Source organism: Eucalyptus grandis, chromosome 1 (genome assembly GCF_016545825.1).
Source record: "Eucalyptus grandis isolate ANBG69807.140 chromosome 1, ASM1654582v1, whole genome shotgun sequence".
Classification (NCBI taxonomy): Eukaryota; Viridiplantae; Streptophyta; class Magnoliopsida; order Myrtales; family Myrtaceae; genus Eucalyptus; species Eucalyptus grandis.
Genome location: NC_052612.1, coordinates 13,244,511 through 13,258,826, shown reverse-complemented (window position 1 = coordinate 13,258,826; position 14,316 = coordinate 13,244,511). Strand labels below are relative to the sequence as shown.

At 39.3% G+C, this 14,316-nt stretch overlaps 1 protein-coding gene across 1 annotated transcript; it reads right to left on the bottom strand.

The window, feature by feature from the left end:
• Positions 1–3,807: 3,807 nt before the first annotated feature.
• On the bottom strand, positions 3,808–4,989 carry LOC104454119 (pentatricopeptide repeat-containing protein At1g62680, mitochondrial). The gene is made up of 2 exons (XM_039316788.1): positions 4,890–4,989; positions 3,808–4,574 (listed from the first exon to the last, which is right to left on the bottom strand). The coding sequence occupies exons 1-2, from the start codon at positions 4,987–4,989 to the stop codon at positions 3,808–3,810; spliced, it is 867 nt and encodes a 288-aa protein (XP_039172722.1).
• Between the last annotated feature and the right edge of the window lie 9,327 nt (positions 4,990–14,316).

The following is a 14,316-nucleotide window of genomic DNA, read 5'->3' as shown; positions in this document are numbered from 1 at the left end:
ATCGAGATAATCAATAATATGATCCTAGGAATAAATTTTTTGGCTATTTCTCTAGATATATCATCAATTCCGTGGGTTCTTGCGAGCGATCTCATATGATGCATGTGAATACTATAGTTTATATGAATTTATGAGTACTGGTCAAGCTAAAGAATGAATAAAAACCCCAGCAACTCCAAAATAGAAAAACCAGGATCACTAATGATTCATGAACGAGAGTGACGAATTTGTTTATGCTCAAATTATACAAGTGTACACCTCATCTAATGTTTTTTCCCCACATCCAACCGTTGCCCAGGTTGTACAACGACACGTTAGCCGAAGGAAAAAGGAAAAATGCAACTAAAGAAATGTTTTGAATTACTTAAACAGATTAAATTGCATTTTTGGTCCATAGCAAAATATCAAATTGCATCGTTTCCATGCTATAAACCAACAGTGAGAAGCTTTAAAGATAGTTCGTGCATCGGCACCATGGAAGAAAGGTTCATATGCTAATAGTAGGAGAAAACCTATAGGTCACAGCCACTACAGATGGTCGGGATTTGGGCCTATCAAAGTGGAAAGTAAAAAGGAGGGTTGAGGAAAGAAAAAATACACTATATATTGCATTATGGATGCTCCTTAAAGTATGGTAAATGTTATCCCCCTTGATGTTCAATGTTGTCAAAGGTGCCCCGCACACTGGCATAGTTTTTTTTTTTTTTTTTGGTAGAAGGTAATAAATATATTGAGAAAATGTCAAATGTACAAAAGATCCCGTCACCAGAAACTTACACTCCAAATGAAATATCATAAAGAGTGGAATGATGCTGAGATGTAAAAGCCGCACATCGCGACACACACTACAACACCAGCACCAAAAGAGAAGCACGGCGTGGACAACCGGCTACCAAACCAGCCACAGGCGAGGAGGAAGTGCACCGCCGGAACCAGCTACCTACGGGTCCCCTATGAAAATAATCGGGTCTAGACCCCAATTTCTCTGCAACCTTTTGTTTCTAAAATTATCTTCAACGTTCTTGAAGGCGATAGCCTTGTCTCGGACCACTTTGAAGAGATGGTTCTTCATGGTCGGGATCGTAAGAGGCTGGTCTCTAAAGATATGCTATTCCTATTTTTCTAAATGATCGCACACCGGCATAGTTAATCGGGCTTGCAATACCGATTCCTGTCCAAATGGCGATTCTTATGCAGACATCATGACATAAGTCATTGAGGATGTGGTGATCATGACAACGAATCACACGAACCATAACTACTCCACTGTCTCTCCTCATCCTACAGCGGCTGCCCATGGTCACGACAAGCGCTTTTTTATGACGATTGTTATTTTGAAGTTCTAAAAGAGAATTTGATTTTTCATAACAAGAAAACCTAAATTGGGTTAATTGGGTTTGTTATTACAATACTTGAATGAGTTTACAAAAGAATCTAAACAAAAAATCAGTTCATGACAAAGCGAAAAGAGTAAAGCCTGATTAACATCTGCCTAAAACGAAATCGACATCGTGCCTTTCAACTTCGGAAATACTCGAGCATTGAACATCTTTACTAAACATAGTGCAAAAACAAAAGTCTCAATCAATAGACGGAAACGCTGCTTAAAGAAACGCTGTCAAAAGAAACGCTGCCAAAGGCTAAAAGAAATGGTTATAAATCTGCTAAAGCCACTTGTGAGCTGCACTCAAAGCGTGACTCCATGTTGAAATTTGGAAAGAAATCACCATGACTTCGTCCCCAGCTACTCGAAAATCATTTAAGGAGGTTGAAAACATATTTACACCATAAAAGGTTAGATGCCAAGTGAGGATTCAGTAGTTTCAATGCCAAGAAAATATTTCAAAGAAGCCAAATTTTGCAAAGACAAAACCTTGGGTATTGAATCCTTTTCACATGTTAAACCAGTTACTGGGCATTTCCAATCGTATAAGTGTCATCAACATAAGCCAAAACAAATACAGAGGATGAGCTAATGCATGAAACAAAAAATGGAATTATCAGCATAAGATTGAATCAAACCAATAATTGATAACGCAGTAGGGGATGCTTCAGAAACCAACTTTCTGTAAAGATTTTACGTTGCATCGAAAAAGTGGCTTTGCTTCAGTTGCTAAGCCCATGAACCTGTTTTTTGAAATCAGGAAATGGACAAAAGAGACAGCTGAGGAGTTGATTTTCTTGTTGTATATGCAGAACTGCGATTTGATCCTTTTGCCTGACAGGTCTTTTTTCTTAGTTCAATTGGTCATGTCCACCACGGTAGCCACGCATGAACTTAGCTCAAAGACTGGTCTCCAGAATGCTTGCACGCTACCATGATTGTGTCAGCAAACAAAGAGTAGAGGGCGTGACGAGAGGTAAACTGTCCAGGCAAATCCTCATGTCCTAAGTGATCCACTTCAAAACAAACAGAAAAATGTGTTCCTGAGTAATTAAAACAGATAAAAATGGCAAGGAATTTCTCTCCATTGAGAGCCAACCCTATTGGTTGGAAAAGTAATTCAATTGACGCAGTGGAAAAGAAAATGGAATTTACATCATCTGGGCCTGACTGCAATGAAGTTGATTGGTGTCCGCTCAAGACATCTAGCATTGGGAATGTCTGTCAACGGCATTCATGTTCACCCATCATCAGATGCTTTTCAGAAAATCCCTTGTGATGCAAAGGGGAAGATACTTCAAGTAGTTTTCATACACTTGCAGCCATGTTCCTTAGTCGGCAAGCCATCCCTCAAACTTCGCTGTTATTTGCTTGTAATAAGCAGAGCAAATAACCCAAATATGTAATCAACCGGTGGTGATAATCTGAGCACCCAGCTCGATCCAAATATTCCCCACTACCGATTCAAATATCATCCACTTCAAGGTATGCATCTTCGTTGAAGTATCTATGGTAAATAGGACATTGAAAGGATCAGATTGTGCTAAAAAAGGTGTATAACAGAAAACTAGGATCTCTCTCTCAAAGCACATACACAAAAGGCTAATCAGAATTTATGACATAATTTACTTTATTACATTGTAAAGCTATTGCTATCAACATCTATTTAATTCAATATCACCCTCAGACTGCTTGATCACTGGTATTAATTTCATCTGCTTGAAAAACATTAGGCACCTGAAGCACTAACTGATGAGTACACATTAGCCACATACAGAGTTTTTGTACCAAACCTAGGTATACGAGGATCAAAATCCACCTTCAACCCTCCAAATATATGCCATCTTGGGCGGTTCGATTCAGTTAACTGTCTCCCAGACTTAAAAGAACTTCATTAATGGGACATGAGACTCAATGAGATGATGTTCGGAAGAAAACTTGCAGTCAATATGATTTACTCTTCATCGCATTTCAAATGAAAAAGTGGACAGATCTCAGAGACAATGGAGAGTTCAACCAGAAAAGAAAGAAGTTCCATTTGTCACGAGATATTTAACCCACAATTCCATCATCGCTACATCTGCAGAAAAACCCCTTCGAACCATTTCACCAACAAGTTGCGCTGCTCTACTATATTCCTTATTTCTTAGTATTCCAGGGATTATTGTGTTATAAATGACCCCTTTTGGAAAGTATCCATTACCTTCCATCTCCTTCAGAAGCTGATATGCTTCCCCCATGCATCCTTCTTTGCACAACCCATGCATGAGAATATTATATGTCCACATATTAGGTTGAAAGCCTCGAGCATGCAAACAGTTAAAAAGCCACTTTGCATTGTCAAGCTTTCTTTCATTACACATGCCATTTATTAGGATATTGTAAGCCACGATGTTAGGGACGAATTTGGAACCTTCCATCTTTCAATGCAATATCATGGCCTTGTCATTTGGTCGCTTTTTACACAAGCCATCCAGGAAAGCAATCAAAGTATAATGATTTAGAGAGAGATCACGAGATTGCATCTCATTAAGTAGCTCCTCTGCTGCTTGAAGGTTCCCAACCTGGCAATATCCATTTATGAGAGTGTTGTACGTGATGACATCAGGATTCAAGCCCCTTTGAAGCATTTCTTGGAACAGCATCTTTGATTTGTCAACTCTTTTCCCTTTGCAGTATCTGTTAATCAAGGTGTTATAAAAAATGACATTAGGTGAGCAGCCTCTTTCAACCATCCAATTAAGCACTTCCATAGCATCATCCATTCTATTTTGCAAACAATAACCATTCATCAATGTATCATAAATGAAAATATCAGGCACAATACCTAATTGAATCATCTGGTCGACTATGGCCTCTGCCTCTTCAAGCATTCCCTCTTTACAATGAGCATCCACCAGGACAGTGAAGGTTCCAACATTTGGCATTACTCTGCTTTGCACCATATGACTTAGCAGTCTTCGAGCCTCTTTCAATTGGCCGGAATTGCACACTCCTTGAATGATGGAGGTATAAGTAACCACGTTCGGTTCGATTCCTGCCTTCATCATCTTCTCCAACAAGACAGTAGCGTCTTTCCACTGGCCTATGTTGCATAGGCAGTGAACCAACGAGCTATAAGTGAATATGTTGGGTTGGATGCCTCCGCTAGTCATCTCTTTCAACAATACAAGAGCATCTTTCACCTGGCCTACATTGAGCAGACCATGGATCAAGGAGGTATAAGTGACAACATTTGGTTTGATACCTTTCTTACTCAAACTGCTGTGGAGTCTCAACGCCTCTACAATCAATCCCTCCTCGCAAAGACTATCTATTATTATGCCATATGTGAAGGAATCGATGCTGCAGCTTCTATCTTCCAGTCCCTTAGTAATTCAATTGCCAACCTGGTGTTACCCGCCCTGCATAACCACTTCAACCCGCCTTAACTGGCAAAAGCAATTCAACGATATATGCAGCCAAAAATGATCATCTTCAATCCCTGACGAACGCAGCTGCTTACTCAAGCGGATGGCAGTCGAGTAGTGCTTCATCCTCGCTACAGCACCCAACAGCAGACTGAAGTCCCTGGGGGGAGGCAAAGGGTTCGTCGTCTTCAACATCTTACCGAAGCAACACAAGGCATCACCGACACTTGCGAGCACACCGCCATTCCTGCAATTTCTCCTCACGTAACTCGAGACCTGGCTCGGGCCGTCTAAACTAGGGTCAAGGGTCCAGGGTCCAGGAAAACCTTCGACGACGGCGAGACGAGAAAGGGAAATGAGGAGGAGGAGAGAGATGGAGGATGGGATGGGACGACGACTCGCTGGAGATTGCAGCTCCAGCGCGGCAGAGGCTCACGCGCTTCATCGGCTGACGACGATGAATCTTGAAAAAACTGAAGAGACATGAACTATCAGTAGATTCATTTAGTACCTTAGAACTCATTCCGCGGCTTAATCGATATCGAAGCATGTACATATCCTTTGCGTAAGGCGCAACTGAGGGAACTGAGATAACCCGTGTTGACGACGTCATGTAGGCATTTAACTACTATCACTCACTCTAGGCACGGGAGGCTACTATATCTGCCTACCTGATAGTAGCCAGAACCGAAGTTCTAATGTGATGTCTACCTTCACCACCGTGAAACCTCCTAGTTCCCTATCTATCTATGTCTTCCCGACAGAAAGGGAATAGGAGGACAGCGTGAAATCTCCCACCTCAGGGCATATCTCCCGCCTGTTTCCTCCATGAGCATTTTAAGGACCTGCTCAGGTCCTAAAGATATAAAATTATATGATGATAGATTGACCATTTAATCGACAGTTTCCCATTATAAATAACATCAATCGCATGATGTCACTTGCCCGGTGAAATTTACAGAAGGAAAAACCTACAAAAGGTGAAGAGATTGTTTGGTATTCTTTTGTTCTTATAGCGGAAAAAAAAAAAAATTTATTTGATAATATTTTAATTTCGAAAATAAATTTGAAATAAAATCAAAAAAAAAAAAAGGCTGCTTATTTTTATTATTATTTTTTTTTTGGGTGACTTGGGAACCGCCGCATAACCGGAATAAAGGACTTACCTCCCACGGTCGAAAGTCGCGCAAAGTTTCGAACCCCTTCCTCGATTGAGGGGTTGAACCATCTCGTCCACTGCAGATGGGTAAAAGGCTGCTTATTTATTCCAAGGAATAATTTTAAAATCAAGCATTCTCTTTTTTTTTCCTTCTTTTCCTTATCTTCTTCTTTCTATAACCCATTGCAGGCCTTGGCGATGGCCAACGACTTTGCTTGAGCCTCATGGTGGTTGGGCAAAGCTAGTCCTTGCCTTGGTTGGGCGAGGTGACGCCGGCCTCACTGAGGCCAGACAAGGGTGAGGCTCCCTAGAGGCAATGACTAGCTGGAGGAGGAAGAAAAAGAAAAGAAAAAAATGAGAAAAATGTAATAAAATTATTTAAAAATTAAAAGAAATTTTAAGTTCAATTTCAAAGGAGATCAAATGAACATTCTAAAGGTTTCACTCTTACACGTATCAGATCAATGCTGGTTCAATCTTATTACTTTGCACGGCAATAGTGTTACGAACTTAGGAGTGCATTGCTGAAAGGAAGAGCCGTAGCAATAAGTGAATATCTCCGTGTGCGTTTATTACTAAAGACGGATTCTGTAATTGACCCCCAAGACTCCACAAGAGAATGAACAAATGAAACATGTTCATTATGCTAGTGATGTTGGGAGCTTGATGTATGCTATGATGTGTACAAACCCGACATATGTTATGTAGTTGGAATGGTGAGCAGATACCAATCCAATCCAGTCAAGCACGTTGGAAAGCCGTTAAAAAAGAATACTAAGGTATCTAAAGGGACTGCTGATTATACGCTGAGTTAATATGGAAAGGGACCGCGACTCTAAGGCTATTCTCGATGTTGATTGGGAGGAGATTTAAATAAAAGGAATCTACCTCTAGGTTTTGTTCTCTTATCAATAATGGCACCATGTGTTGGAGCAGTAAGAAACAAAAGTGTATAGCTTTGTCCACGATGGGAATTGAGTTCGTGGCATCATCAATGTGCAGTATAAGAAGATGTTTGGTTTAAGAGATTTTTGGATCATTTAGGTGTTATTGGAAGTGCTGCAGTTAATTGTTGGTTAATTATGATAGCCAAGCAGCAAAAACGTACACCAAAGATCCAAAATATTATGGCAAGACCAAACATATAGATACTCAAATATAATTTTGTCATGGATATGATTGCACGAAAAGATGTGGAACTTAGAGTACATACTACGCATAGAATGGTAGCAGATCTTATGACAAAGCCGTATCTAGAGATGTGTTTTGTGGCCATATGAAATCTCTAGGACTGCGTGAGAGACCGATGTACTAAATATTGTAATTTCCTAAAGTGTTCACATTTTGATGAATTTGTGTTTTCATCATTAATGCCTATGAATCTTTATGTGATCTTTATGCATCTTAATGCTCGGTGCATTATTTTTAAGTTAAGAAGTATGTCGACAGATAAAAGATTAGCTCACCACATTGTAATCGCCTCTATTTGCTATGATAAATAGAGATGAGATTTTTTAAGCTATTATCTAGGTGATAATCGAGAGCTCAAGCTTAAAACACGTATGTCGCCTTAACTGGGTGTTAGGATGAGGACATAATACTTACTATGTCCGAAAGTAAAATAACCCACATATTTTACTTTAATCCGTCTATGAAGGATGTGAGTTGATGAATTTTGTGAATGAGTAGATACGTGAACTCAAGTTAGACATTGGCTATGTCCGAATATCATCTCGTACGATATAGAAAGGTGTATACACGCTCCATGGGAAATGAGTTAATACCGTAATACGTATTTCATGCTACGTATGCATGAGACGACCAATAAGAGTGGCAAAAGTTTGATCTCAACTTTTATGTCGTGTGAGACTCTTGAGGAATAGAGTTCCTCAATTTTTAGTCCCTCATGACTCTTACTTATTCTCAGATTTCTATTTAGTGTTTGCTATCTTAGGATGTTGCCAATGGTCATGAGTTTGATTCTACTAATGTGACATTTCTAGAAAAGCAAGCCGAACTGAAATTGAGAGTTTGAAGGAAAGAGGAAGACCGATTTTGGAGAATCACATTGTAGTTTTGTATTCAACGGTTAACCAGTAACTTGATTTTGGTTTGAAAAATTCGCAAATCTGCTCTTTAATCGTGTGACCCATAACTTCGTTAAGATAATTTATCTTCTTATCTAGAACTTGTTTTGTTTTGAATTTATTTAGGATTTGTCATGATTTGTAGTTTGACGAAGTTTCACCATTGTATATTCGTGAAAATAAATGAAATATATCTTTAACCAAAATAAAAAATAAAAAAGTCCAAAGAGCCACTGACCGCCAGACACATTTACTAATTAATGGAGCTTATTCATGTTAGTTTGTATTCCTCGCCTCTTTAGAAATTAAGTCCATATACATTCTATCATCGTGTATAACCTTTAGCTGCATAAGGGGCTTTGATTCATTTCGGTGGACCATTCTGCACAAAGAGCTCATCATACGAAAATCATACAAAGAAGATCGCTTTCAAAAAGCGCCATATTCAGTAGGGTGTTAAAAATTATCCAAACCAGGTCGAATTGAATCAAAAATTTCAGGTTTTTCCGGTTTTTATCTCATTCAGTTCGGGTTATGAGTAAAGGAATCTGGGTAATTCGATGGTTTGGGGCCGGTGTTGGGTTTCCTCTTTTTTCTTCTTCTTCCTCCCTCATAGTCCAAACCCCAGATTTCTCTGGAGGTCGGCGACAACGGACCACATTTCAGAGCAAAACCATCATAAACGACATCAAGCAAGCAATTTACATCGAAATTTCCCTTCAAAAATAGGATACGGAAGAGATTAAGCAGAAATTTCACTTGTTTGGAATGAGATTGAAGACAAACGTGGTAGAGAAGCCACCGTCAGGAGTTCAATGCACAAAACAGAACAACATAACAAACGGCATTGTTATTCTCGATTTCCTGTTCAAGTTTCTCGAGAAAACAAAGATTAAAATGAATAAAAATTTCCTATTGTGAATTCAACAAATGATGAACCTTCCAGTCATCAGATTTAATGAACTCTCTCTCGAATACATTTCGTGACTTCACGGAGGCATTTCAACAAGCAACTTGCCCAGTGCCCACAACAAAATTACTAAGTCTAATTATGGCACTGAAATGGTTTCTCATCTAAAATCAGTATTAGAACGACGACGCCATCACAAATCATTAAAACAACACACAGATTAATTCAGATTCTTGATAATTTACATTCAAACAACATGAATACGTCTCATTTTCGTGAATCACTGAAGCAGAGCAATGAAATTACTTGATCACGAAAGGACATGAAGCTACGATTTCTGACTGAATTAAGATATAAAACTAAAGAAAGGGATACCGGTAGAAAGGCTTCAGGCAGAAACTGAACTTTCCAGCTTCTATAACCGGAACAGAGCAAAGCAGGATCAATGGTGGATCAACTAATGGCGATGATCAATGGCAACGAATCGAAAGTAAATGATACTAGAAATCTAAGCTCAGCACGTCCGTCCTTTAATTGACCACAGGAGCGAGTGATGGAACGTGGTTAGAACAAAACACAAATCAAAATAGCAGCTGCACTCTTCCAAAGCCCCGATTAAAAACTAGTTATTCAAGCTCCGTCCATAATCGACACCATGCTGCCTTTTGGCTATACATTAAGTAACCAGATGTGGTTTTTTTTTTTTTTTTTTTTTTTTTTACCAATTTTGAAGGAATACCTATTGACGCATGGAAGATAAGAAAATTTCTTGTGAGCACGTTTGTCAGTTATTCATCGAGATAATCATTAACATGATCTTGCGAATAAATCCTTTGGCTATTTTTTAGATGTCTCGCCTATTCTGTGGCTCCGACGAGCAATCTCATGTGATGCATGCGAATGCAACGTTTTATGTAAATTGGTGAGTACTAGTCAAGCTATAGATTGGATGGTTCAAATGTTATCCAAGATTGAATGTAAAATGAAGAAACAAGCATTCAACATATAAGCAAAGGAATCAAGAATTATTTTGATTAAGTTGTCTAGAATTGTTGGAGTAAACGAAAGATATCTCCACCAAAAATGAATGTTAAGGTGATCAGACTCCAAAAGTGTGCCATTGCTTGTACCAGACTCGCTTGACACTTAACCCGAAGAAGAGATATGAGGTAACCAATACTTTTTTCCACGTAGCTTTGGACTCCTTGGTCTATAATTTATCCATCATGCCAAGAGAGCGTCTTTGGGAGCGAGAATGATTTAAATATTCAATCTTCCCATTATATCTAAATCACAAAAGACGTTTTACTCGATCACCATGGATTACAAATATAAACTTTGAAAACTTAAGTTGATGAAGTAGAAGAATTTTTAAAAAGTATGTAACAAATTTATAGCGTCCGATGAGAAGGGTTTTCAATCATATAGGTACATAGATAAACTTGTAAGATTCGACACATAAAGTTGGGATATACTATAGGTTCAAGAATCCCTTCCCAATGAAGCACTAAGGCCCATTTGGTAACCATCCAAACATGGCTAAATTCTGATTCTTTGTTCCGGAATCGGTTTGGGCTTAGAATCCCGTTTGGTAAAATTTTTGTTCCTGAACAGATTGGGAATAGAATCAAGAACAAAAAAAAAAAAAAAGTTGATTCTTTCAGGGAACGAATTTGAGAATCAAAATCAAGAACCCTCCTTCTTCCTTCGGCCATCTCGCATCCCCCGTCCACCACCGCCCCGCCACCGACCGCCGCCGTCGCCGCCAGGCCGCCGGCCCGTGAGCTCGTCTGAGGCTCGCCACCAAGGCGAGGTCCAAAGAAGCTCACGGAGGCAAGCCCGCCACCCAGTGAGGCTCGGCCTCACGGATCCGCGAGGCCGAGCCTCGCGGGGGCCGGACAAGGGCCGGGCAAGCCTCGCGACGCCCCACCCCCGAGGCTTGCCCGCCCCCCACCGGTGGCCGGGCGAGGCTCGCCCGGCCCGCCGGTGGCCAAGCGAGCCTCGCCCGGCCCCGCGAGGCCGCCCGGCCACCGCGGCAGGCTCGTCCCCGCCGGAGCCTGGGCGAGGCCGAGCCTCGCCTGGGCCGGCGAGGCTCGGATCGACGAGGGTCGGCCTCGCCGAGGGCCGGTGACACTCCGTGAGGTCGCCGCCCTTGTCCGGCTTGGCCACCGGCCCAGCGACCGGCCACAAGAAAGAAGAAGAAAATGAGAAAAAGGAAAAAAAAAAAAAGGTAAAAGAAAAGGAAAAAATGAAAAAGAAAAGAAAAAAATTTTAAAATTTTTTAAAAAATTTGATTTGGAACATAATTAATAAGCACGATATCAAACACAATTCTATTCCGTAATCGAAATTTTAGACAATTACCAAACGGCTTAAAATGCTTAGAATCAATTCCCAGGAACAGAATAAAAAAGAATCGGTTTTGATCGTAATCTACTCCCCTGAACAAAATCGTTACCAAACACGCCCTAAAAATTTCCCAATCTTGCTACTTGGATGGGTTCAACTTTTCTCTTAGGAGATGAGCGGGGTTGAGAAGGATTTGATTATGCTAGTTATTTAACTAGTACATTCCGATACCTACACTTAATTATTTGTCAACTGAAGTGTCAACGCGACCTTTCACCAAAATATGAATTCTCAGGTTCTCAACCATTAAAAGCACGAATGATCAATTTTTGTTCTAGAAATAGATTTCTCTAAATTTTATTTTAAGATGAGTGTTTGAGTAAAAATAATGTTTGATGACAACATAAAATTTTTATTCTTGGATTATAAATTCGTTTAATAATGATACAAAATTTCTCTCTCTCGAGCTACGACAATGACAACAACCAATGGACGACGGGTAGCGGTGGTAGCGACCAATGGATGACCGGTAGCGGTGGTGATCAACAAACAACAATGGTGGATAGTGGGCAACAGCAAGTGAGCGGCTGACTAGTAGCAAGGGTGAGCAAAGAGAAAAGTTTTTATTTATTATTTCTATTCCAAAATGGAAAAGTGGAAAATTTTAACTTCTCATTAATATTCCAAGCCCATTTCTAGACTAAAAATTTGTTCTAAAAATAGAAAAAATAAAATTGCATTATCAACGGATTTCTATTCTAAACCTATTCCTGAGAGTAGAAATAAAATGTTTATCACGTGCGTCTAAGTGTCAATGTAATGATGTATTTATTTATGATCCCAAAAGTGTAACCTAAACATTCAACGAAAACAAACAAATCAAAACTTAGAAAAAGCAACATAAAAGGGACACAATCAATTGATTTAAAAAAGCAACGAAAGAACAAGTAAAAGTAAAGTGCAATAAAGTAATCCAATACAAGTTAGGCAAACAATATAACATGGCCTTGTAACTTTGACCAAATTATTTATTACAATTTTTTATTTTACTACCCTTTTTATATTATTTTTTGTTATAATTTTTTTTATTTTGTATTATTATTATTTTATTCTAATAAAAGGGGCACCGAGCTGCTCAATCCGGACACGGGCCATACGTGGCCTCGCCAATCTAGGCTGGAAACACCAAGGAGTTCAATCCAGATGTGGGTCTTACTATGGCCTCGTGGACCTAGGTCGACAACATCAATGAGCCCTTATAACAAAAAATTGGAATCGGCTCAAAGTCACCTAAACTAAGCCTAGCCCAAACTTTCTAAAACCCAAAACACCCTAATATATTAAAACTAAATCAAGCCAATTTTAAACTCATTTTATTATTTTCTTTTTTTCCCAATATTTTTTCGTCTTTTCTTTATTCATTATTTTCGCTTTTCATTTCTATTCATCCCTCTCAGTATCTCCTTCGATCTGCAAACCAAGATCACATAACCAAATATAGAAGTTCCAGCAAATTGAAAGTCTTCAATGGAGGTTAACTAAATTTATACTGCTTCCCCGGCAGTCTTCACCGGTGACCACCTCCATTGGCCGCCAGACCACCACTATCAGCCACAATCAAAGAGTTGCAGAAATTTAGAGCGTGGATAGGAAAAAACAAATTGAGATGGATGCTTCTGGAGATCCACGCTTAAGCCATCAACTCCCAATCATTTCTCTAGCAACTTATGTCAGGCAACATCAGGAGTTCAATGCACAAAACAGAGCAACACAACAAACAGCGATGTTATTCTCAATTTCATGTTCAAGTTTCGCGAAACAACAATCATATATATGAATCTAGAATTTCTATTGATATATAAGCATTAGTGAACCTTCAGTCAACAGATATAATCAACTCTCTCTCTCTCTCTCTCTAATACATTTTGCGGCTTCATGGACACATTTCAACAAAAAACTTTCATGCAACGAAATTACTAAGTCTAATCATGGCATTGAAATGGTTTCTCGTCTAAAATCAGCATTAGAAAAACGCCTTCACAGATCGTTAAAAGAAGTCTCAGATTAATTCAAATGCTTGATGATTTATATTCAAACAACATGAATACATCTCAATTTTGTGAATCACTGAAACAGAGCAATGAAATTACCTGTTCACGAACGATATAAAGCTACGATTTCTGACTGAATCAGGGAAGAAAACTAGAGAAGATGGCACCAGCATAAAGGCTTTAGGCAAATCCGAACTTTCTTGTGAATTTAACTTATACGTTGAACTTGAAGCACAACTCTGTTGAAATTCGGAAAGAAATAACAATGACTTTGTCCCTAGTATTTGCATAAGGATCACTACTTAAAAATCATTCAGGAGGTTGAGAACATATCTACAGCATACAAGATAAATACCACGCGAGGGTTCATTCATTTTGTTTTCCAGAAAATATTTCAAAGAAGCCAAATCAGCAAAACAGAAACTATGTCAAATCAGTTACTGGTCATACCATATAAGAGTCATCAGCATAAACCAAAAGTAATACAGAGGAAGAGCTAATGCATGAAACAATTAAATGGACTTATCAGCATAAGATTGAACCAAACCAGCATCTACTATTGCAGTAGGGGTTACTTAAGAAATCAATTTTCTCTGAAGATTTTACCTTTCATCGTAAAAGTGGCCTCGCTTCAGTTGATAAGCCCATGAACCTGCATTGTTAAATCAGGAAACGGACAAAAGAGACAGCCAAGGAGTTGATCCTCTTGTGATATATGCACAACTTCAATTTGAACCTTTTGCTTGACAAATTCTCTTTTCTGAGTTCAATTGATCATATCTGACGATGGTATCCATGCTTGAACTTAACTCAAAGACTGGTCTCTGAAACTCTTGCACGCTACTATGATTGGGTCAGCAAACAAAGAGTAGAGGGCACGACAAGAGGCAGACTGTCCAGGCAAATCTTCCTGTTGTAAGTGAGACAGATAAAAATGGCAAGGAATGTACTTCCATTGAGAGCCAA

Bases quoted from the DNA above. Each gene is read 5' to 3' on its own strand.
- LOC104454119 (XM_039316788.1), bottom strand. From the start codon at position 4,989: ATGTTGAAGACGACGAACCCTTTGCCTCCCCCCAGGGACTTCAGTCTG. The intron at 4,575-4,889 runs GTAAGCAGCTGC...TGCTCAATGTAG, and splicing joins CTCGACTGCCATCCGCTTGA to GCCAGGTGAAAGATGCTCTT.